General features: G+C 46.9%; 1 protein-coding gene across 14 annotated transcripts in view; it reads right to left on the bottom strand.

Moving 5' to 3' along the window:
• Positions 1–536: 536 nt before the first annotated feature.
• The window catches only part of LOC143425434 (agrin), a 371,036-nt gene continuing 348,016 nt past the window's right edge, over positions 537–23,556 (bottom strand). For 11 of the 14 annotated variants that reach the window (XM_076898201.1, XM_076898200.1, XM_076898199.1 and 8 more), the window contains 22 exons: positions 23,009–23,224; positions 22,118–22,359; positions 21,206–21,392; positions 18,303–18,400; positions 14,725–14,854; positions 14,300–14,533; positions 13,751–14,047; positions 13,253–13,402; positions 12,836–13,096; positions 12,503–12,649; positions 11,919–12,155; positions 7,401–7,595; positions 6,336–6,509; positions 5,619–5,958; positions 5,201–5,428; positions 4,507–5,111; positions 3,983–4,394; positions 3,617–3,870; positions 3,442–3,535; positions 3,124–3,231; positions 2,608–2,782; positions 537–2,518 (listed from right to left, as the gene is read on the bottom strand). In XM_076898201.1, the coding sequence (XP_076754316.1) occupies positions 2,261–2,518; positions 2,608–2,782; positions 3,124–3,231; positions 3,442–3,535; positions 3,617–3,870; positions 3,983–4,394; positions 4,507–5,111; positions 5,201–5,428; positions 5,619–5,958; positions 6,336–6,509; positions 7,401–7,595; positions 11,919–12,155; positions 12,503–12,649; positions 12,836–13,096; positions 13,253–13,402; positions 13,751–14,047; positions 14,300–14,533; positions 14,725–14,854; positions 18,303–18,400; positions 21,206–21,392; positions 22,118–22,359; positions 23,009–23,224 (5,042 nt within the window). In that variant the 3' untranslated portion in view covers positions 537–2,260. The remainder of the gene's footprint in view (positions 2,519–2,607; positions 2,783–3,123; positions 3,232–3,441; positions 3,536–3,616; positions 3,871–3,982; positions 4,395–4,506; positions 5,112–5,200; positions 5,429–5,618; positions 5,959–6,335; positions 6,510–7,400; positions 7,596–11,918; positions 12,156–12,502; positions 12,650–12,835; positions 13,097–13,252; positions 13,403–13,750; positions 14,048–14,299; positions 14,534–14,724; positions 14,855–18,302; positions 18,401–21,205; positions 21,393–22,117; positions 22,360–23,008; positions 23,225–23,556) is intronic. The other 3 variants (XM_076898195.1, XM_076898194.1, XM_076898192.1) reach the window with 3 other exon arrangements.

Here is a 23,556-nt window from a genome sequence, read left to right on the forward strand (position 1 = left end):
TCGCCGCGATCGTTAACGAGCAGGGGAAGAACACGTTGACGCGGACTGATTTTGCCGCGAGCGACGGAGGGGAAAAAAGAAAACGAAGATATTCGTCGAGAAAGGCTGATTCTCGATGAACCATTACGATTACAATTAGGTCGTCTTGACGAATTCATTTTAGGTCCAACGCGTGCAGTCGCGCCCGTGGCGCGTTCACGCGAGCTTGCGGCACGCGATAACGAAACGATAATCAAACCGTAGATCCAGCGTATGTTAATTATATTTACAAGTAGTGTATATCTCGAAACGGTAACCACGTCTCTCTTTTTTTTTTCACGCATACGTCAGCTTTCATTCAGACACTCCTTCTCGTTTATCGTTCGATTACACACAAGGGGCGTTTTCATCAAGATGATTTCTTTCCTCGTCGATTTCGGAGATCGAATCGTACCTCGTCGATTAAAGGTTGAAGTAGAATGAATTTTAATTGAAAGTCTAGTATTCGACAAAACATCAAGAACTAACAGCGCACGAACATTTACCCGTTCCACTCTACAGACGAGATATCCGTTTTGACTCGTGGATCGATCGTAATCGGTCTTAAGTAGAGAAAGAGAGGAAGCGAATGGTCTCGTCCGAGAGGTCGGAGCAAAAATCGGTTCGAGTGACATCTAGTCTGTGGATGTGAAAGGGTTAACGGTGAAACCTATGGTCGGTAATTTAAGCTTTTTCTCTCTAAAGTTTACTCGCGCGAGAGTGTTGCGGATTGTCGAACGGTAACGGAGTGTCTTCGAGGCAAGTTCGATGCATTTTCTCTGGTACCAGATCGAAATGTAACAGATCATCGACGATCGACCGACGGTACACGTTCATCGTGGTGTACCAGTTTAAATTTTCGTCGCGTTGGTGTCCATTAAATGGAATGTAATCTGCATAGTATGTATAATATATATATGTATATATAATAATCATAATAATATAATATATATATCTATTCCTTTGCGCATTTGTAAAAAGCCTTGTTTTGTCTAGAAACAACGTTGTACAGCGTATTTTGTTCGTATAATTCTTACTTATGCGTGTTGCGTGTGTTCCGCGTATGTACGCGAATCTGTGTACATGTGTATGTATTTTATTCGTTCGCCTTCCCTTTCATCTGTTCGTTATTCATTTTTTTTTCTTTTTAATCGTTTTCCTCTACTGGCATAAATCAACAAGTCCTTTAAAATACATTCTTCTATATTCTGATAATGCACGATCATTTAAATCTCTCTACCGAAACACTCAAACATAACACCGATTTATCGCTTTGTTTTTTCTGTTTTTCATTTTCTCTTTTAACTATTTTTCTCTCTTTCTCTCTCTCTTTCTCTCTCTCTCTATCTCTCTTTAACTCCTGCTCGGTTCTACCTCTTCCGTCCCCTCTGGTTCTCCTTAATCAGTCTTGGCATCGTAAAACATTTATAGGTGCTTCGATACGTAATATTAACTTATAGAATAACGTCTAACGATTATCGATGAGTTTCATCCCCTTTCACACCCGTTTTCGCCGCTGTAAACTCTCCCTGCCACGCACTCCTCCCGACGCACGACTTCAGAATCAAAGCTTTACATCGTTTCAACCCCTCGTTTATACGTATACGCGTTAAATTTCATACATACATATATATATATATTCATATGTATATTTAATCTCGTCACCTTAAAAATATATTATTGTCCTTAGATGAGAACGTCCAGCATTTTAACGCGATGCTTCTTCTTCTTCTTCTTCTTCTTCTCCGTTTTATTTACTCCTCTTAACCCGTCTGCACGACCGTCGTTATGCCAACGAACGACAAACGCGACTCTCCTCCTCTCTACACTAATCTCGAACGAAAAATAAATATACGAGTTAGCTTGCTACGATTACTGGATCCGCGCTCCGTTACTTCCTGTAGCGCACGATCGACGTTCTCTTCCCACGGAATCCCTTCGTATGGCTTTGGCAGGAATCACGTGTCTCTCCTCATCGACTTCGACCCTAGTTCCGTTCCCTCGTCCTGTCCCTTAATCCCCCGTTTCCTTTACGATCGTTCCAGGCCACGCGCCTTGTTTCCTACGTTACCCAGAAACGAACACCAGCTACCCCATCCGCTCCCCCGTTCACTCCTGTCTGTCTTCGTTCGTTTTTAGGCTGGTGCTAACTCGTCGAGGACAGAACCGTCGTCGTCCAGTCGACGAGCGTGGCCAGAGGCGACGTCACGTTGACGATCGTCGTCGTTTCCGGGATTCGTTATCATACATCGTTGTCGTGACAGTACTCGATCTTCCGCCTGGCCAGTTGGAGACGCCGTTTGTCCACCACGAAGTCCGACACGCAGCCCTTGATGCCGCGGTGGCCTGGTTTGCCGCCGACGAACAGCTTGCCGTTCGTGGTCAACAATGTAGTCTCCGTCGATATCTTGGTCGGGGCGAAGTCGTCGATCTGCACCATCGATGTTCGCCGCCTCCTGGACGCTCTGATGTGGTGGAAGACGCCGTCGTCCACTCGCTCCTGCAAAGTGATTTTCGCGCACACGGATCCCATGAAATTGCAAATCACCGAACGAGCTGTATGATCGCAAAGAAATATAAGATACCAACCCTGCTTGTAAGAGATATCTGCTCGTTCTTGCTTTTGTACGTGAGAAGCACTTGGCCACCGTGTAACGATAGGATAAGATGTTCGATCTTCCCTCTTCCAATCCAGGCGATCAGTCCATCCGGATGCGTTGTTCGTAATTTCAACTCGAACTTGTTCGATTGCTGCCCTTTGCGTCTAAAACATCGTCTCTTTTAATCTTCGTTCTCTAGGGCGATCGTTTCGAACATCGAACTACAGTGCCATAGAACAAAGACATAACCCATACAAGCAAGCAAATGAATGAAAATCGTACGATATCAACCCCGTTGAATCAATGAATCGACACGATTGTCTTTTAGGACGTTACGAATAATTCTCGGAAGATATGAATCTTTGGTTTGGTTCGAAGGGTGCGATATCGACGTTTTTTTACTTTAGAACGAACAAGGGTAGCAGACACGGCGATGCACGGGCACAGAGAGCGAGGCCCTCCCCCTCAAACGAGTACACCACAGCTATTCTTCCTAGAAACTTACTCCGTGTAATCGTAACTGTCGTAATCGTAGTCGACGTCCTCCTCCAAGTCGTAGTCGGAGTAGGACTCCTCAAAGTACTCGCCGAGGGTAGTATTAGTCGAGTTAGTACTAGCCGGTGTTACACAATCAGAAGGTTAGTGAAACTTTGATTGAACAAGGAAGCTAATTAGTCTACCGTTACTAATATTATTGAACAACCTAACTTGGTGCTCCTAATTTGGAATAGTAGACCTTAAGAGGTGTGATGCAGTGGCTTACGAGTATGCGATCAAATGTTTTGAAAATGTTCGCGTCTGATCGTTTATCGACCCGACCTACCTTCTTCCGTTTCGATGTCTGAACTGTAAAAAGTTGTCGCCTTTGAAGCGCACCGGCCTCTCGGTGAATTCCGTAGACACGTCGTAGCCCATGACTGAAGAGACATTATTATTATTATTATTATTATTTAATGATAACCGAAGAGAGCTACTATAATGTAAGTAGTGGAACTCACAAAATTCGCAGTGAAGGCCATTGTAACCGCTAGCACATTTGCACAGGTAACTGTTCAGCAGAGGTAGACATACTCCTCCGTTGTGGCAAGGATTTTCGTTGCTAGGACACGGTAGGCCGTCGTAGATCTCTGTATTGTGTTGGGTAACGTTCACGGCTAGATTTTGATACGTTTTTCCGTTTACCATCAGTCTTTGCACCGCGCCCACCAATCCAGTCCAAGCACCAGCTAGTCGATGAACCTCCCGCCAATGTCTGAGAAGCGAACAGTTTGTACGTTAATACGTTTAATAATTAGCTCTTCTCTGTTCTCGCGTAGACTATGAAACGTTGCAATTCCAACGCTGGATACGTTTCGAAAACTTACTTGACGCCACCGACGTAAAGAGGCATTTCTAGGTTTAGTTCCGTTAAAGGACTTCCGGATAATCCTCTGGCAACGGTTCCATCATCCAATTGAAGAACACCTTCTCTGCCAAGCCTGCTGATTCGTACACAGTGCCACGTGTCGAGCGTAACCGGGTCTGGAGAAGTGATATTAGCTATACCACTTCCAAGATTGAATCTAAACTCCAGCTTGCCGTGGACCAGGTTCAGACTAATGAAATCACCCCGGCCGTTGTTGAGTTGGCCATTGTAGAGTAGCAGGCCATCGCTGGCGTGCGTCAGGAACCACAGCTCGATGGAGAACGCTTTCGCAACGCCTTCCAAGCACGGTAACTCCAAGAAACCGTCGCCAGACATCTCGGGAATCAACAGCTCCGTTAATTCAGCGTCAACTGTAATTAATCAATTAACGAATGATTGCATATTTTAATTTCCTCACTCTCGTCGACTAGACCATGTGACAGCGATCTCTCGAAATGCTAATTTAAAAATAATTCCACTCACGGATCTCGCAGTGCTCTCCCGTCCTCCCAGGCGGACATTTGCAAACGTAACCACCTTGCGGCAGAATATCGCAGGTGGCACCGTGTTGGCAGGGCTCGCCTATGCACGGATCCAACGATTCCTCGCAGTTTCTGCCCGTGAATTGAGGTGGGCAAATGCACCTATAATCAGGCGGGTCGTACTTCTCCACCGCGTAGTTACCGTGCTCGAAGCTGGTCTCGTAATCGACGTCGTAATCGTAATCGCATTTCGGAGTCGCGCACCGTTTCTTCGCGTTCTTCTTCGATCTACGCTGATCGATCGAGGTGCAATGCGACCCTTTGCACCTGACGATGTTCATCCCGTTCTTGTTCTTGCCTCTACCTCGCTTCTGCACCCGTCTGCACTCGCGACCGTTGCAGAGGTCCTCCTCGAAGATCGGCTGACAGGTTGCGCCGTTTTGGCAAGGCAGATTCGCGCACGCGTTCTCACCGCACTCCTTCACGCGGTACGTCTCCAGGACTTCCTTGTTGTGGCCCACGTGGAGATCGACGAAGTTCCGATTGATCTTCAACTTTCTTATGCAGCCAAGGAAACCGTGGTTGGTACCGATGTTGTCGTACACTCTGTGCGTGCAAAAGAATTTTGTTCGAGTCAATTTTGTAGTTCTTTTAATCGTATTTTTAACGTGTTATTAAGAGAAGTATGCGCATACTTTGTGTAATTCGTTGGCATATTCCCAACATACGTCTCTTGATTCAAGTCCAGGGATTTCAGCATCCCCTGACTCTGACCAGCCACGTCCTCGCCGTCGTTGAAGATTAAAACGCCATCTTTGTGGTACCGTTTTGCTGCCACGCGATGGAACGTTTTCATGGTGACCCTCTCGGGCGATGTCAGGATTACAGGACCGTTTCCCAAGTTGTATCGGAACTGTATGTGCCTGTAAAAGGGAACGCGATGTAGTACCAGTTTCGATTAAATCAATAGAAAAATATTTATTCTAAGCGCACGAATACGTAGCTCTTGAAATGAATAATTCTGTGCGTTGAGAAATCTTCCGAGCAATGTACCAAAATATTATCGTAGCCGAACTAAAGTAAAGTAATTCGCAAGATAGCGAGTAGACAGACCCGTCGACGATGGCTAACGAGACGAAGTCCCCGGTCCCGTCGCTCTTCTGTTGGTTGTAAAGTATAATCCCGTTGTCAGCGTACGTCTTGAACTCGACCTCGACGCTGAACTTGTGGTAAGCCTTCAATCTGTTCATCCTGACGTAGCTCTTGCCGTCGAACGACGGCACCTCGTAATCCCTTTTGTTGATCTCTTCGTCGCATAATAAACCGGTGTAATTCGGACGACAGATGCAGACGAACGTCGCGCTGGGCAGATCGATGCACGTCGATGTCGCGTGACACGGATACGACAGGCAGGCACGAAATTCTTCGGTCGGTGTAACGGGCACGTAATTAGCTGGAAACGGGTCAATTAGATTCTTTTCGCGGCCTACGAAGGATGCAAGAAACGTCGTTTCCATTGAAGAAAAATAAGGCTCCCCTCTTTAGCCACTTCCGCCCTCTTTTTCTTCCCCGTCCCACTTAAACGTTTACGAAGTACCGTTGAGTCGATCATTTTTCAGCCACGTTTTTAACGAACATTCTACCGCGCGACGAGATTTCGTACCGTGTACGAGCGTAATAAATTCAGCGTAACAAAATTACCAACGATGCGACGAACATTTTGAATACCCGTTACCGATCAATTGGTGAACGCGATACAGTGAAAGATCCCAGTAATTGTCAGACGAGCTCGAATAATCCGTTGTCGAGTAACGATATTCGATTAGTTACCAAAGCACTCCTGTCTGTCGCTGGTCTCAGCGTATCCGTCGGAACAAATGCAGCCCCCGTTCGAGCACTCGCTGTTGGGGATGGTGCAATCTTTGTCGTCGGTGCAGAGATCACCGAGCAGCGCGGTGACCACGCGGATCGTAGCCGGGGTTGGTCGGTACGCCGCTGCCACTCCTGTAAAACAGAATCGCCGGATAAATCGATGTCCAACGGTTGCCTCGGCTCTCTCTCTCTCTCTCTCTCTCTCTCTCTCTCTCTCTCTCTCTCTCTCTCTCTCGAGGAAAAAGCATTTCTCGCGCGAACATTCCGAACGATATCGATCCGATTACGGGCGCCGAGCTGATCCAGAATCAACCGCCAAGCGGATTCCTCTTCGAAGCGACAAGCGTGGCCGCGAACATATAATTCGTTCCATTTATCTAGCGCTGTACAGAAACTATTAATTATCGCAGACCGGCGAGTGTTATCGCGACGACGAAATTACAAAGCACCGGTTATGGAAGCTAACATTTAAAACGAAATGCGATCGATTTTGGCACGTATAACGTAAAGCGCACGGCGAACCTGCTGTGCACCGGTATCAGTGGAACAAACGCGCGACTCGAGCGACCAATATGAAATTACGACGATGGATACGATGGACAGTTCTAATTAGACGGTCGCGTCGCGCGATTCGATTAGATCAGTACGTAGAAACGAGTTGAAAAAGTTCTTTGAACGTCGATATCCATTAAGATAGTTATCAACGTTTAATACTTTTACATTTACAATATATATTTTTGGAATTTAATAATGGACGCCTATGGGGCGTAGAAAATTTATCTGAATGCAATTTTAATGTCCTGAATTTTCAATATTATCTACATTTTTCTGGTGAATATATTGTACCGTTACATTTTCGGATAGGTATTCATAGAAAAATAAATGCGAATGCATGAATCTAAATAGATATCCAACAATAAGGTATAGGATAGCGTGGAAGTGGTTCCCGTAGACGCGGTACGTCCATATTGGATGAAATATCGACGCGGACGAGTGTAGAATGGTATTGGGCTCGATTTTTACCGTGCTTTAAATTGTCCCTGTCGATCGTGATGGTTTCTTGATGCGCCCGGTGAGTGTAATAATAGCGTGGATCCGGTTCCGGCACCAACAGATGCCTGGTAGATTTTGATAACGGAGAAATGGCGGCCGCTGGCTGGGTGTATTGCACCGCCGTGTACCTTTTAACGGGGAAGTCCGTGTTCACCATGGGGTCGTCTGAAAATTTTACGAGCGTTCCATATTTCTCCTATTGTTCGCTTGGGAAGAGTATCGAAAGAATAAGGTTACGATTGTTTAGTAAATAGCCTTGTGGGAGAAACTGGCTTTTGACGAGCAACGAACCGCTGTATTTCATCCTTCTCTTTACCTTCTCGAGGGACGCGTGTTTTTTTCACGGTACTTCAAACATATTTTCTGCTATCCAGACACGTGTACGAAAATATATGTCCGCTCGGTATTTTTGCTAATTAATCATACTGTGACGCGTTTTAGCTACAATTTATTATTCCGATGTAAAGTGCAGCAATTGAGGCGACAGATTCGCATCCATCAATTTTAAAGTTGACAGAGTAATCGTTGACTAATTAGAACTGCAATTATCCTAGTACGTATCAATCTAATTAATTTACTATTTGCAGACAATTTGAACCTTTCACCGCTCAAATTTCGCAACGAATTTCATCTTTGTCCTCGGCAATATAGCAACGTGTAGTGTACTACCGTCGACGTCGACACGAGCGAAGGGGGAATTTCCGAGCATGGTCAAAGTGACGGAAACGCGTCTGAATTCCTCTAAATAATGAGTACCGAAAAGCTAATTTCATCGAAACCGATAACTCCAGCCTGGTAACAAGCACTGAAGACGGCTTGATGGGATTTTAATTACTTTCCAATTGCAACGTTGCTTGCTATTATTTTGTATCGACGACTTCCGGCTGTACGCTAATTTCTTCATTGTTTTTTCCCTCCCAGTTTTATATAGCACGCTCGCTCGCTCCGAACACCCTTCCCACCCTTGCAACCCCTCGCTACGTTGGCTCGCAGTATTCCTCTCAATATAATCGACTCTTTTATCGACTGCGAGACAAACCGAGCAACGGAACTTTTCAGTCCCCAATGAAAATATTTTCCGCCCTGAAACTCGACGCGAAGTGAGTCGGAACGATATAAGAGGAGGTAGGGAGGAAGGGGCGAACGATCGAAGAGGGGACGGGGATGGATTTAGTCAATTTAAGAGTTGGACGATTGGCGGAGAGCAGAATCTGACGGGAAATACGAGTTGACATTTACGAACCGAGAGAATTTCTTTCCCGGTCCACTCTTCGCCGATTGGCCTTTTCATCGACGGGGTAACGGGAGAGGGGCAGAGACTTTATCGACGTTACCGTTACCGAATGGATGTTCCATTATTTCATTCCCTTCCTGTTTATTTTACAAAGAGCACCGAAGAACCGAAGTGGGATTAGCCTCATATTTATCCGTTGAAAGCGTGGAATTTCAATGAAGTTGGAAGTTCCGATAGGCGACGGAGGCGGGGGGTGGCGGTGGATGTCGCGCAGCTACTTTCTGGTTTAACGTTTATTCCCGTTTATTCTTCCACGAATCGTCGACGATGCCCGCTCTCGGGCGGAAAATAAGTTTCGCCAATTAGTTCCGAGGCGAAAGAGCCGGCGACGTGTAATTGAATTTCGGGAGCGACATGTCGCGACACGGTTGATGCCAGCGTAAATGTTTTCTGACCAGGCTACCAGGTAATTCTCTCACGACCGCAGCTGATTTGAATAATGGTCTTCTGTCGTTCTTTATTGTTTTCAGCTACATCGAGGCGTGACGCTGAAATACGTAGAGCAACGTTCGACTATTTTTCTCGATACGATTGGCATCCGTTTATTGGAAAATTGATTTAACCAGGAAATTTTTAACCATAATACCGCCAAGTTCTCTTCAAAAGTTACCCCGAACCATTAAGTTTCCCCCTCGTTTAACAGGCAAACAGTCGATCCTGAACTCCCCAAACTTTTTCAAAATCACGACACTCCAATACAGCTGCGTTGGTTCGTCTCAAACAGCGCAATTAATCGTCTCGCGCCCTCTTTTCCTTGGACCACATCCATCACGCGCACCCTCCTCCCTAATAAACCTCCGCGTCACAGCAGATCGTCCACTTAAGGCGGGATATTCATCTTTCAAACAGCGCGGCTGTTTTTCTCGACACGAGGAAACGATCACGCGAGGAACGTCGAAGAAATTGCGGTATGCAATATTTACGGGGTTCAAAGCGGCGTCGACCGCGTACGCGGCTCGACGTTCTCCCGCTCGCGGAGCCTCCCGTGCGTCGCGCTCGAACAGAGGACGGTAAAGGAGAAGCAGGAGAAGAAAAAAAACAGAGGAAACAAAAAAATGTGAAACGCGATGAAAAAGAAGTAGTCGAAGGAGGGAAAAAGCTGGTCGTGTATAAAGCTTCGAGACACAGCGGCGAATGGGGAACAGGGTGATGGGGAGGGCGTGGGTCGCGTGCTCTAAGTAATCTGATTTACGTTTGACTTCACGGGACGAGTCGCGAGGAAGAGGAACTTTTTAAGAGATTGACTTCCACCGAACGCAGAGGACCACGGCGACGCGGTTTGCGGGGTGAAACCAGGGCGGGGCTTCGAGGGTAGCTGAGCAATCGAAAATAAGGGGTGAGAGGTTACGGCAGACTTTAATAGATTCCGACGTTTCGCTCCGCGAACTTCGCCGCCAGCGGATGTGGAATACTTTGAGGCGACAGCTGGGGATGCTTTTTTCCTTCGGCTTCATCCTCCTCGGGCGAGACGCGTAGCTTCCTTCGACAAGTCTATCGATCACCCGCGAATCCCTAGTCGATTTGAGATACCGCGAGAATTATGCTCGTTCGGCCTGTCCGATGATTTCATATCGAGACGGTGACAAAATTGTTGAGAGGAATTGGCTAGCTAGATATTACATAGATTCTAGCATTTTATATTCCACTACTTAACAAAGGTACGCTTCCACTTATCTGTATATAGATTTTCAGTTGCTTTTAATTTGTATATTTTTAATTGCAGTAAAAACTCGCTACAAGCTGAGATGAGTGTTTAATTGAATAAAGTAATCGTATTTACTTACTGTAAACGTAGTTCGTTCATTCGTCCAATTCGTAATAGCGAACGCTCCGTTAGAAAGTGAAAATGAAACGCATGATCTGAGAATCCGCGGCTCGAGTCGTTCCCTTGATTACTAGGTCTGCGCGGGTTCGCGAGGATTCATTGGGGCGCGATGCAAAAAGAATTCTCCCGCGGACAGATTTATGGGGGCGGCCGTCGATTCGACGACCACGGGACGGAATGGATCTCCAACGGTGAATTTATGGAGGACAACGGTATCAAAAAGCAGTCGGTAGAGCGATCGTTCGAAGTTCGAGGGGGGGTTTTAGCTCTCTCGCGCTGGCTAATTTATTTTGACGGCGGAGCCGCGCTTAACGGCCGACGGAAGACGGGTTTCGTTGCCGTTTCTTAAGGTTCCGATGTTAAGTTCCGGCCGGGCATATCTCACTGGGACCACTTAAGACGGGGACTTCGCTTCGAAGTCGACGGTGATTTAGTTAAATCCACCTTTGCCGGTTAGTTTCGCGAGTTAACGTCACCAACTTTCCTGGAATTTACCTACGAGTGAGATAGAGCACTCCCAGGACAAAGGTAAATTCCACCAATCCGTACTTGGACTCTGGATCCTTCAATCTTTCGTACCTTTCGATTCTCTTATCTCGCTCGAAGAACTTCGATCTACTTAAAAGGAGAAACAATAGTTTCTCGTCAATTTTTTCTCTTTTATTCCAGTAACCGTGAATGACTCACTTTGCTTTCTTTCCAGTTGAATCGGTAGCTCGTTGCGTTTCCGACGAACGAGCTACGCTGTGAATGTTGTAGAAGGTTAGCCACGATGCGTTAGTCAAGAAAGCAAGCAAAGTAGTGAAGTAGAGAAGCGCATCGGGTGTAAGGGGGTTATAAACATATGTGTATACATGTTAGTAGAAACTTGCTGAGTTTATTATCACGTAATGGATACAAAGGAACAGATTAGATGTTATTCCTAGTCTCGATCGAGCGCAGCAACATCGAATACTGTATCGTTAACGCTCCTACAACTTTCTAAAATTCGTGAACCCTCGAAATCGTTACGGCAAAATTACTCATGGTTCAATGAAACCCTCCTCGTCGACTATCCTCAACGCCTTACACGTTCTATTCGCTGCTCGTCGCCTATTTTCCACAGACATATTAACCTTACTCGTAAATGGCATCCACGTGACGTGCGAACGGAATGCTCTGGAAATTAACTAGCTTGTTTAAGAACAATTTATTCTAGACCGTTGACAAGTTCGTTAGAGGACCGATTAGACTCGTATCTAAGCTACTCCGGGAGGATCGGCTCCTCGGCAGCACGAAACGCGGTTAAAAGCGTTTGTCCGAACGGTTCAGATCGTCTAGTAACGGAGGATGTAAGGCGACCTGTACGGCGTACGTTCAGTGAACCCACCTCTGCAGTGGCCAAAGGCCTGCGTGACCACGTCCGCCTGATGGTGACAAGCGTACAGCCTTAGCTCGCACTCGTTGTCGTATGTCTGTCCATCGCTACCGCAAACCGGCACGGACGGTATGTCCGATGGACAGGAGGACGGACAAACGCAGTGCGGACCGCTGATCTCCGAGCACTGACCGCCGGAATAGCATTCCAGCTCGTTGCAGGACATCGGCGCCGGCGGATTAATGTCCGCTGCAAGCAGACAGAACGATCTCGTTAAATCGGTCAATCGAACCCATTGGATTATTGGTTATCGGCGCATGGTTTGTACAGGGTGTCCTGGTTACGGTGCGATTCTACTCTCCGTGCAGAAACGAGCAGAAAGCGTGTAGGGGCGATTTTTTAACGCAAGGTCATCACTTTAAATCGAACGTTGAACATTTTTCAGATGCGACGAAACTTCTAATACATAGAAACTCTTTCGATTTCCTATGTAACTTTTCCTATGTAACCTATGCATCGATAGAGGAAATTACGAAGAAGATGATAATAAAGATTGGTATTTGGAGTAGTTGGTGGTGGTTTCTTTTACGCGATACCTGAGTAACAGCCAGTGCGCGTTAATATCTTGTTGTGGTCGGTGCAAATGGTACACTTCTGCCCCTGGATATCCGGTTTGCAAACGCAGCGACCTGTCATTTGTTCGCAGTCCTCCCTGACGGAACCGAAGAGCGAGCAACCGCATGCTGAAGCAATCAGAAAGATACCATTGGTGCCCCGTATGAATCTCATCTTACCTGGGAATTTCTTTTAAAAAATTCAGTAGTTTCGATGTGAATAATTGGTGCGACTGACTAATGAGTACAGTAACTTCTTCAACTTCTATCATTCGTATAGGATGGTACTCTAAATGAAATCGTGAGCGGTCGTACGTATACATCCTTGATGTCCCTCGCTGATTTTAGGTAAACCCCAGTAACCAGGCATGCATCTATCGCATTTTAGACCGCCTACGCCCGGTTTACACTCGCATTGTCCGGTCTCGGGATTGCAGGTATCAGAAACACTGCCCAACCTGTTGCAATTGCACAGGCTCGGGCAACCTGCACCGTTGGGTCCCCGCGCTGCTGTTTTGCCGTCTGGACAGCACCCGTGCCAGGAGTCCGAACATTTTACGACTTGAGTTCCTTGAGCTAGACAATCGATAACATACGTTCGTTATAGCTCTTCGTTTAAACGATATCTCATTTCTTCGTAAGAAATTATGAGAATTAAAAACGGAGTGTTTGGGGGCGATAATGTATAAATGAAAGAGGGACTTGAAGAATACCATTATAAGACTGACTGACCTTTCTTGCAGCAACGAGCTATTCGTGTAGTCTGATGACAGTAACTGTTGCTGGGACAATCCCTGCGTTCTGGACCATTACCGCAATCGTACTCTTTCCCATCGGCATCCACCAATGGAGGATCACCGTTGCAAGGCTTCACCTCCATACCTGCGTTAAAAGTTCTCGGTTTACTGTAGTCATCGATAAAATTTCATTTCTTTATCTAAGAGAATTGCACAGATAATTAAACTACAGAGATATAGAAATAATTAGAACAGCATTCCTAGAAAGAAAAGCTAAATCGCTGCGGTCTAAACGAAACAGAAAAAAATTAAAAAAAAAATGAAAACAGAATAAAGCGTAGATACGACGAAATAATAAAGGGCAATTAATTAATCCGGTGATAAGAAGGCGAAACAGAGAAGCAAGAGGTGGAACGATCACTCTGGCCGGAAAGCAAAATCGAGGCACTCGAATCGGGGTGGATGGTTCGGGGTCTGGAAGGGTGGTGCGAACCTTGGCAAAGGTCGAGGGGTCTAGGTCTGATCTCTTGCTGCCTCTGACAGGCCTCCATTTTCATCGCGCAGAGGGACGAGTACATCCTTATGTCGTTGCCACAAACGGGCCGCATATTTTCCTGGGAAATCGATGCGCAGTCGAACTTGCAGCTGCACCTTGGATACTTGTCCGGGCCTAGCTCGCAGGTCGCCTCGAAGTCGCAGTTGATGTTCTTGCACCCCTCGCGTACCTCGGTGCTGGTCACGTCAACCGTCGTGGTGGCCAATCGAACCACCGCGGGCGTCGACATCGTGGCTATTAGAAGCGGTTAAGGGACGGTTAAAATCGTTAGCGCTGTTGCGCGAGGACATAGTTAGCTAGTTAGTTTCGTTAAGGGGACGTTTTTGGAAGGCAGACTGCGAGCGGTTCGGTTACGAGTTAGTTAAGTGTTTTTTAGCGACGCTAGGCGACCAATCACCTCTCTGACCGTGGAAGATTCTGAGATCTGTGCAAGCATTTCAGTCTGGAAAGAATATTTTATTCGATGAAGACGAATAAACCACGTACTGAGTGCTGCTACGGCGAGTCGTTCGCCGCAATCGCCGTTGAATATCACGTGCAAGACAGGCAACTTGGGATCTCTTCCGCAGGCTGCCTTTTGCAACTCGCATTCTGATGGATAGGTCTTGACATCGCTGCCGCACACAGGTTTTCCGTTGCTCTCGGGACACTCGTCCGGACACACGCATACCCCAGCCATGCAGTGAGCCCCATACTCGCATTCCACCCTCGCGCAAAGCTCTGAAACCATTCGTTTTTTCCTCTCCTCAATTTTACGATATGCCTCTCGAATCTTTTCTCACAGTGAATGCTTTTATTCTGAGGATACTTGTTGCTTAATATTAAATCGCTGTTATTACTACGGTTTTAGACGTTACATAACCGTAGACGCGTAAGGATCGTGAATGATGAAAAAGGTGAAAGGAGCTTACCGCAGTCGCCTATGTAGCTGAGACTGATGTGTACTTGAGAAGTGCAGGACGCCATTTTTAAAGAGCATTCGTTTGCATAAGTTACTCCATCAGAGCCGCAAACTTTCTCCGCGTCTGCAGGTTCTTTTCCCTGCAATTAAAAAGTGGAGTGGGTTAATCCAACTTAATAATTAGTCGGTCGATTAAATAATCCACAGCGGAATCAACCGAACAAACAAACGCGGAAATTAAAAATTCACGCTCGACTCGATTGACCGAATTCCATAATGGCTTCGATAATTTACAGCCGAGCAACAAATTTATATTAAACGTAGCTTATTTATAAATCACAGACTGGCTAGGAGAAATTGCCATCGGTGCATCGAAAATGGATGGTCGCGCGATAACGGATTAAAGAGTCAACTCATTTTCATTTTTCAGCATGCCACGCGTACAAGCGCATGCATATCTCTGGGACCAAATGGCACATCAAAGACACCTCCATGGCGAAATACTTTTTCGCCCCGCGTATTTATGTGTACCCGGAGGAGGTCGCAAGGGAGAACAGCAGAAAAACGCGAGGTTGCACGCGTTTCGCACTTGTTGCACGCTGCCAAGTCGCAGAGTCGGGACGGCATTCTGACGTACATCACGGCGCTCTGGGATGGGTAACGTGCACGGGTGAGAAAATAATACGCGAAAGAATGAAACTTAACGAGCCTGGCCATGGTGTATTCATTTGCCCCGTCGTTCGCTTATTACACGCGTATCACGCACGCGTTACTGCTCAGCATCGTTCCGTGTCCCTCGTTACGTATCTACGGGGCCGTTCTCCTCGAAGACGCGCGAAATTGTGCGAATTCTATTTTTACACAGACGAAGAAACGCGAACATATTTCATAGCTCGATTGAACATCCAATTACATTTTCTATTTAATATTTCACATCGTATATCGAGTTTCGCTGAACATTTCCTTCCGCAGACTGATAAGTACAGCAGTTCTATTTCCATGATAAAGGGTAATGGTTCACCGAATTAGCCGTCAGGGGAAAATATTCATGGCCGGTCGATGCGTTTTAATTAGTTCCTACGACAACTCGATGATACACACCTTGGCTCGTTCTTATTCTAATTTACGTGACAATTACGAGGGGATTCAGAGGGCTCCGTGGAACGGCTGGGACACCCCGATATTCCTCGTTTGCAGTTCAAACAATGCCCCTAACCCTCATCTCTTTCTCCGCGCCACCGATTCAGTCCTTTTCACCCCATCTTTTCTCGAAAGTCCCCCTGTCCCCATTTCTATACCCGTGAAACGCTGACATGTCGAATTCACGGGGGCACTGTGCGTTCACGCGAGGAAGACGTAATTTCTCTGCTATGCCTCAAGTAGATGTCTCGTCCAGTCAGTCCACTAGGTTTCGCCTTCTCCTTTTCCTCTTTACGAAAATGCAATTATTCTCAATCGATATGAAGAAGACAGAAATTGATCAATTTCACGCATTGCCACTTATTCGATCAGCCACAAACGCGTGTCGCGCGGTAGCTCGACGATACTCCGGCGTGTTCCGTGGCGTGGAGTAGTCGTTCCGCTTGATGGCTGACCGGCCATAAGCGTCCCCTAACATGGACGTCGTAGAATTTCGAATAGCTTCGGGGTTAACTCGCGTAGCTACCCGCCCCTGCTACATCGTTCGACCACTTTTCCGATCCCCTTCGGGAAAAGAAGAATGCGTCCGCGGGCAGTTACCCGAACGGGCAGGAACAGCAGCGCGTTGCGCACCAGCCGGGAGAGGCAGACCAAGCGGAATTGTTCGTGGTTTTGTCAGCAGGACGTCCCACGAATCCGTGAATTTCCGAACCGGCTATGTGTCCCGGTCCGGATCGAAGAAGAAGTCTCTTACCCGATAGCGGACGCTATCTCGGGGAACCGTGACGTGCTCTCCATTCCCAATGAATATTTCTGCTCGGAGAAATTTCGCTCCGGGTGAGCTTCCTGGGGAACCATCGCGGATTACTCGCGATAAAGCCCCCGCGCCGCCGTCTCTCTCCTCTTCTTCTCTCTCTCTCTCTCTCTTTTTCTATTTTTTTTCTTTCTGTCTCGCGGCTGCACGTACTCGTTCCTCTGGCGCACACGGGATTTCGAGGAGAATCGACGCGATACCCGGTAGCCCCGATCCGCTGAAAGATTGATTGTTGCGAGCGAGGTGTCGGAACGTTTCGTTCCGGTGGATCGCGGGGAAAGCGCCGACAAATTTTGTTAGAATAGGGTTTTACGGTAAAGTGTCGAATTTCTTGCTTTCGGATCTCTGTCGCTTCGAAACGAGGAAATGCATGTATCTATTTGTACTTCGGTCTGTTCGAGGAAGTTGGTTACATGCGAGAGAAACCTTCTCTTGGACTGTCGATTCTAAGTGCTTGCAGAAGTACAAATTCGACAGAAATATATTTAATTCTCGAAAACAGGATCCAAATGGACGAAAAACTTGTTAACGCTAATGAGTCGCTGAAAGCGAATCTTCAAGAAAGGCAGCCCGACAAAATTAGAAAGGAGGAAGGAGTGGAATCGTGGATAGGGCGGAGGGGAAAAATTGATAGGGAGGCTTTAATGAAAATGGCGTGCACGGTGGCCGATCTGAAAAGGTGGCTCGGTATCGATGAAACGAGCGGTTCATTACGCGGTCGCGTAACGTGGCGTAGTGTACCGGAAATGCGAAATATCGTTCACGACCGGCGTATTCTGGCTCCGCTATGTGTGTATACCAGACGGCATATCCATCATGGTATGAATATTTTACTTAGGCCGTGCTAACGAGCGGGCTTAACGATCTATATAACAGCGGCTGGTACATAAAGTTCGATGCTTTATTACGTTTAAACATGATCATTTTGCGCATCGGATCGATTAATATGATTTCCTTTTTGGCTTCTATATTTAATTGATACTCGTAGCAACGTCAAACGAAGAAGAAATCAGCGAGCGTCTGTTATTAAATTTTCGATCGCGAATTTACCAGCCACCATTTCCCTTTCTTAGTCCCGCTGCTTTGTCGTTAAAAGAAATTGAAGCGGTGGTTGGCAAACGAGATAAAAATTATCATTTCACGAACGGATTTGCGCGTCGAAAAATTGGGATTGGCTAACCAAGCCTCTGAAGATGCGCGCCAATTCACTTGATAAGGATTAACTTAATTACTCCAATACGAGTTGGGGATTAATCTGTAGGAGTGTACTCGCATTTCAGGGCGAAGGTTAAGCAGAGCTCGTGGACGAGGAGCATCGTCTTCGAAATTATACCTCAGTTCGAGCTCTTTGCATTTCATTGAACACTTGGTGGGCCTTGGCTATTGTTATGCGAAGAAAACAATTTTGCGATCTAATTAAGATAATCGGTGGAACGGGTGGCCGAAATTCTATGAAGGGAAATCAAATTCTCTTAGTGGTTCTCGAGTTTAGCCATCGCGCTCTGGTTGCTTCAAATAACATGTAAATGTGATTCGACACAGACCCGGCCGACAAATTGCACTTTCAACGATAATCTGATCAATCCATCACCTGAAAGAAAGTAATCGAAAAGCAATCAGCAGCAAGGACTTACCGAGCTCTCGCACTTGCTGGGGCAGACACACTTGGCTTCCCCGGCGCTGTCGCTCTCGCATTCCGCGTAAAAGTCGCACTTCTTATTCTCGCAGCCATCTGCGAACACAAACAGCGAGACATTCCCAATTAACGATCATCCCCGTCACCACACGGGTCGTCGCTCGAAACGCAACACCGAGCACAACCCTGACAATCTATCTCCCTCTGTAATTGCTCGCGTGGCAAAAAGCCCCGGCAAGACAGGCCATTCGTCATCGCGGGGTTCTAGGAGGCCCGTCGGAAATCGCAGATGCCGCGATATCTCGCACGGGCCGCTAATTCACCACCCGTGGCCGGTTGAATTGTTTAGGACGACTCTCTCTCTCTCTCTCTTTCTCTACCTCGCCTCGTTCCTTCCGTTTCCGTGATTCCGTGGCATCGACGCGCATACAAAACGGCCACGACCGCCCTGTTGCAGTACCACCCGCCTTCTGGCCGACGTTCAACCCGGCATTAATAAAGATTCCCGCCAAGGTATTTGCATAACTGCGTCCGTTTCGAGGGAAATTATCTGGCCTGCCACCGGTTGGACCGCGCGCGAATCCCGTGGTCTGGTCGAACAAAGCGCGAGGAACGGGGACAGGGTGGGCGCTGGCAGGGGCGTGAAGGCCGAAAAGGGGTGCAACAAGGTAGCGGAGAAGCGCGGCGAGCGCGGATGGACGGGGTTGGGGGTGCCAGGGTTCCCATTGATGCAGGGATTTGCAGTCGAGAAGTTATCTTTAGAATTCATTGAAATCCGAGAGGAAAGGGGCATCGGCTTGCTACCGCGCCTCTACCTTACTACCTCTCTTCGGCGACGTGTCGACGACGCTACCAGAGACGGGGGTAACAAGCCGTCGAAGGCTGCGTTCGCTGGAAGATCTAACCTAGACGGTGGGATTGGTGAACGTGGGACGATGGCGGAGAGTGGTTTCTGGTTTTCCACGGTGCTAGAATCCGACTGCTCGCGAGCGATCGGTACACGTATACATCGTATACCGAGTCGAATCCAAGGATGGAAACCTGGGAACGCGAGTGGCGGTGGTTTGTGGATCGAAGGTGGTAGAGGGGTCGGATGGGTGCACCGCATGCATATGCAACGTGCATGCCGTAGGGTAACAAGTCATACAATTTCACCGAAGAGCAAAGTCGCCTGTGCCGTGATATGCATGGAACTGAATCCCAGCAGTACGTTTCAGAAGTTTCACGCGATTTTACACCATGCAAATTATCCTGGGACGGTGGGAGGGGTTGATTCGGCACCTCTCGACGGATTCGCCGGGATTTCTTTGCCGGATGCGCTCGAAACGAGTGGTTACGCGTCACCGGTTGGCTTATGAGAAAAGTTTCCCTCGATCGCTCCACGATGGGCTCTTCCGAGGGATCTAAGAACGGCTCTCGGCACCACGCAGGAAAATTTGCTTTCAATGCGGCTTTGTGGCGCGGAGCATTCGTTAAAGTGATTCTTTGTATTCTTTGACAACGCTGGTTGGCCTTTTCACGATGCAAATTTTATACGCGTATCTACCGGTACATTTTTTGCTTAGCCATTAATATACAGTTAGTTATACTTGAGAGCTACGCGAAAAGTGTATGCTACAACTTTGTAAACGTTTCATCTATTGCACTCTATCGGGGGCCTATCGATCGTGATATATTTAAATGAGATTTCGTTTCGGTTGCCAGGTTATTTACATAAAGGATTTTTCGGTAAACATGCAAATGCCGTTAACGAAGAATTCTTAAGGCATAAAGGTCCGTGGTTGTTCGGTATGCAAATACGATTATGATACCGGGGGAGGGTAGTGGGTAAAACGGTTTTATGTATTGTATGCAAATTTGTCCCGCGGCGGATCGAATGCCTGCAAAATCGTCGTACGTCCCCCATTGATTTCGCAGAAGAGATCTTCGCCTCAGATCGAATCTAATTACGCGAATCTCTATCGTAATGAGCTCGATATAACGAACCGAGTCGGTTGAAATTAATCATCGTCCGCTTTTCGCCTTCCTACCGGTCCTGTTTCATAATAAAGTTCCCATAATTATTTACCCGGTACCATCGTTCTAATTGCTCTGTTCCCTGGCCGATCGATACTCAATCAACGAATTTCGCGCGGAGGAGGGGAAAAAAAATCTTAATCTGCTGGCGTTTTCAGAGCTGGAACAAAGTTACAAATGAACGAACGCTCTTCGAACGAACGAAGAGTAAAGTTAAATTATTTCGCAAATGGACTTTAAATGACTCGTAATTCAATTGGACGGTTCGAAAATTTCATCCTTAATCTCGTTTCAAAGCGATCATCGATAATGAACAATTTATTCGTATTACTTGACCTATATCACTCGTTTCTCTCATTAGACATCTAGCATCGACGTAATAACGCATCCGCTAGATTACGATAACTTCAGGCACGTTCTCTGCGATGATTGACTCGGAAGGATTGATTTAAGCTCAACCGTGATGCTCCATTTTCACTGAGAAATCAATTCTCGACGTCCCTCAATTGCCAATTATATTAAGATTATATTCCAATTGATACTCCGTGCTTTCCAAGATATTTTAAACGCACTCTGATACGGGACGTCAACGTCATAAACGAGAAAGCTTCGATGTGTAATTCGAATGATATAAAATAGACTTGAAATATTTTAAAATAAAAATGCCACGACAGTTGCAGTAATAGTATTCATTCTGAAATTTAAGTCACTCAATCTATTATTAAATATGTACAAATAGTTGGATCAAATTTAGGCAATGATAATGGTTTCGAACGTTAAAATTAAGTTTTGAGATGAGATGGATTCGACGAATTATCGATACAGGTTCCAAAGAATTAAAGATCGCGATGGAAGTTTCACAGGGTTTGGAATTGTGGTACTCACTGCAGAGTCCCTGGTAGAGCACGCCGATCTCACGTCGATGTTTACAACCCTCGAGGCGAAGCTTGCACTCGTTTCCGTAGCTGATACCGTCGTTACCGCAAACTGGTTGAAATTCCGCCGGACAGGTCGGACACTCGCAAATCGCAGTGCCACCGATTTCCGCGCAAATCGCGCCCCAATGGCAGATCTGCAAAAGAAACTCCTATCGGTTCGACTTTCCTCCGTTGGACAGTTTCGAGCGCAGACGTGACGACTCTTTTCATTCCCATTCTTTCTTTTTCGTTGACACCGAGTAAGAAAAGAAAACAATAAAAAGACAAAAAGAAAAAGATTAATCGCGGCGGATCGTCGTTTGCTTTTTCAAAGCATCACCTCGTGGCGACAGCAGCCCCTTTGTCGCGGGATCTTCCGGTTCGCGCAAAGCTGATAATTTATCTTCGACAATATTTTATCGCGACGCGCTATTTACGCCCCACTTTATTTCCCGGAATTTAACCCGGCCAAATGAACAAACACGCTTCTCAAGACAAACGACGACAGAAAGCTGTACTCGTTGAGATTAATAAGCATAATAAAGTGTAATAATCGCGCATCGTCGAGGTAGACGGATAAAATTTTGATACTCGACTTCCGATTTTCAACGAACGCGCTCATCATCTCGTTCCTTCACTTTTTTTAATCGAAGGTTATTCTCGTTACGAGACACAGAAACGTGTACAGTACTCTGAAACGCGCGAACCGAGGCATCCAAGTCGAGCGGTACTCATCGTCGTCTCTACATCGCGCACCCTACATTCGCGACACAATTTCCGTCACGTAGCGCGTGTTTGTTTGCGCACTCGCGTTCAAATATTTGCCACTGCCCCTTTCCGTGACGCGGGTGGCACCTAGTAGCCGTTAAGCTCGACTGACCTTCTCGGAGCAGGGCCCCTTCGAGCCACAGGTTCCCGCGTAGGCGACCTCGATGTTGGCCTTCGTCAAACAGGCCTGCCTCTTCAGCTCGCACAACGAGGTGTACGTCTTGCCGCCCCGCGCGCACACAGGCCTCATCACAGGCTCGCATTCCGGTCCGCACTCGCAGCTCGCGATACCCTGCCGGTTGATCACGCATTGCTCGTCCGAGCCGCACTTCGCCTCGTTGCACGGATTCACGCCTGCACCCACGCGATCGCTGGGATTAGAAACTGTTCAGTTGAAAAACGCGCCACGCCAAAGCGATCGAAGTTGCTACCCTTCGAGCGCGACCAGGCGCTGCGGAGGGGCGTTACGAATCGCTTATTCTGGGCTGGCGCGTTTCCGTTTCAGGCTGGCGTTGGAGAAACAGAGTCGCGGTGGCGCGGAACCGTTTGGTTTTCGGATCTTCCGTTAGGAATATGGAATTTTCGTTTGCACAGAGGAGAGAAAGTGTTGGGAACTCTCGGATACTCCGGGGAGTTTGATTGAGTTTCGGTTTGATAATTGTGTTGGCAAGCTATTCATCGTTTGTATTGTAGTTGGGAATAGCGATGGATTCGATGAGGATCGTGCCATGTTCGGGGTCGACTATATTTTATGAGCAAAGAATCGTTGAGAGAGGTACCAGATTGTGAGGATTAAATTTAAAATGATAAATAAAATGTTATTTTATCATGATTATTGTGACTAGTGTATATTTACGTTTAACAATGAACGCGACGTACAAGACCGCGAAGTTCTCTGGTTCCCTCGGTTGAAAAGAATGTAGCAGGTTTATTACGTTTCGGTATAATAGGTACAAGCATCTCGAAGGAACTTGGTCGAGTACGGGGGTGAATTTCAAATTACCTGAGCTGCACGCGCCGTTGTAGACTTTCCTAAGCGATAATCTCGATCTGCAAGCTTCCTGCCTGAGGCTGCATTCATTCGAGTATGTTTTACCGTCGCTCCCGCAAACCGGTGCAAACTCAAGGCCGCACTGCTCGCCGCAACGACAACCCGGCTGCCTCGAGTCGTCCAGCTGACAGATTTCCGGCTCCACGCATTCCACGTTACCGCAAGGATCTGGAAAATTAAATTGCGGTACGGCGCCGCTTGATATCGTGCTCAATTCGCGTTAAGCGGACATGCGTTGTTCGTTAATCAAACGTCTGACGCGATCGTGTATCTCTGCGTGCCGAGATAACGCGGGCACTGTGTCTTGTTCTTATCTCCGTTGCAAAGTAGCTTGTCACGTATTTATTCCGTGGATCGCACTGCATTCGTTATGGTTAATTACGTTGGTTTGCTGGCATACAAAGATAGTGCTGGTGATAAGTGTGACGTATTCGAAATTAAGCGAAATCCCTATATCCCTTATCGCAACTAATGATATCGAAATTAAATATAATAAAATG

The sequence above is a fragment of the Xylocopa sonorina genome, chromosome 7 (assembly GCF_050948175.1).
Source record: "Xylocopa sonorina isolate GNS202 chromosome 7, iyXylSono1_principal, whole genome shotgun sequence".
NCBI lineage: Eukaryota > Metazoa > Arthropoda > Insecta > Hymenoptera > Apidae > Xylocopa > Xylocopa sonorina.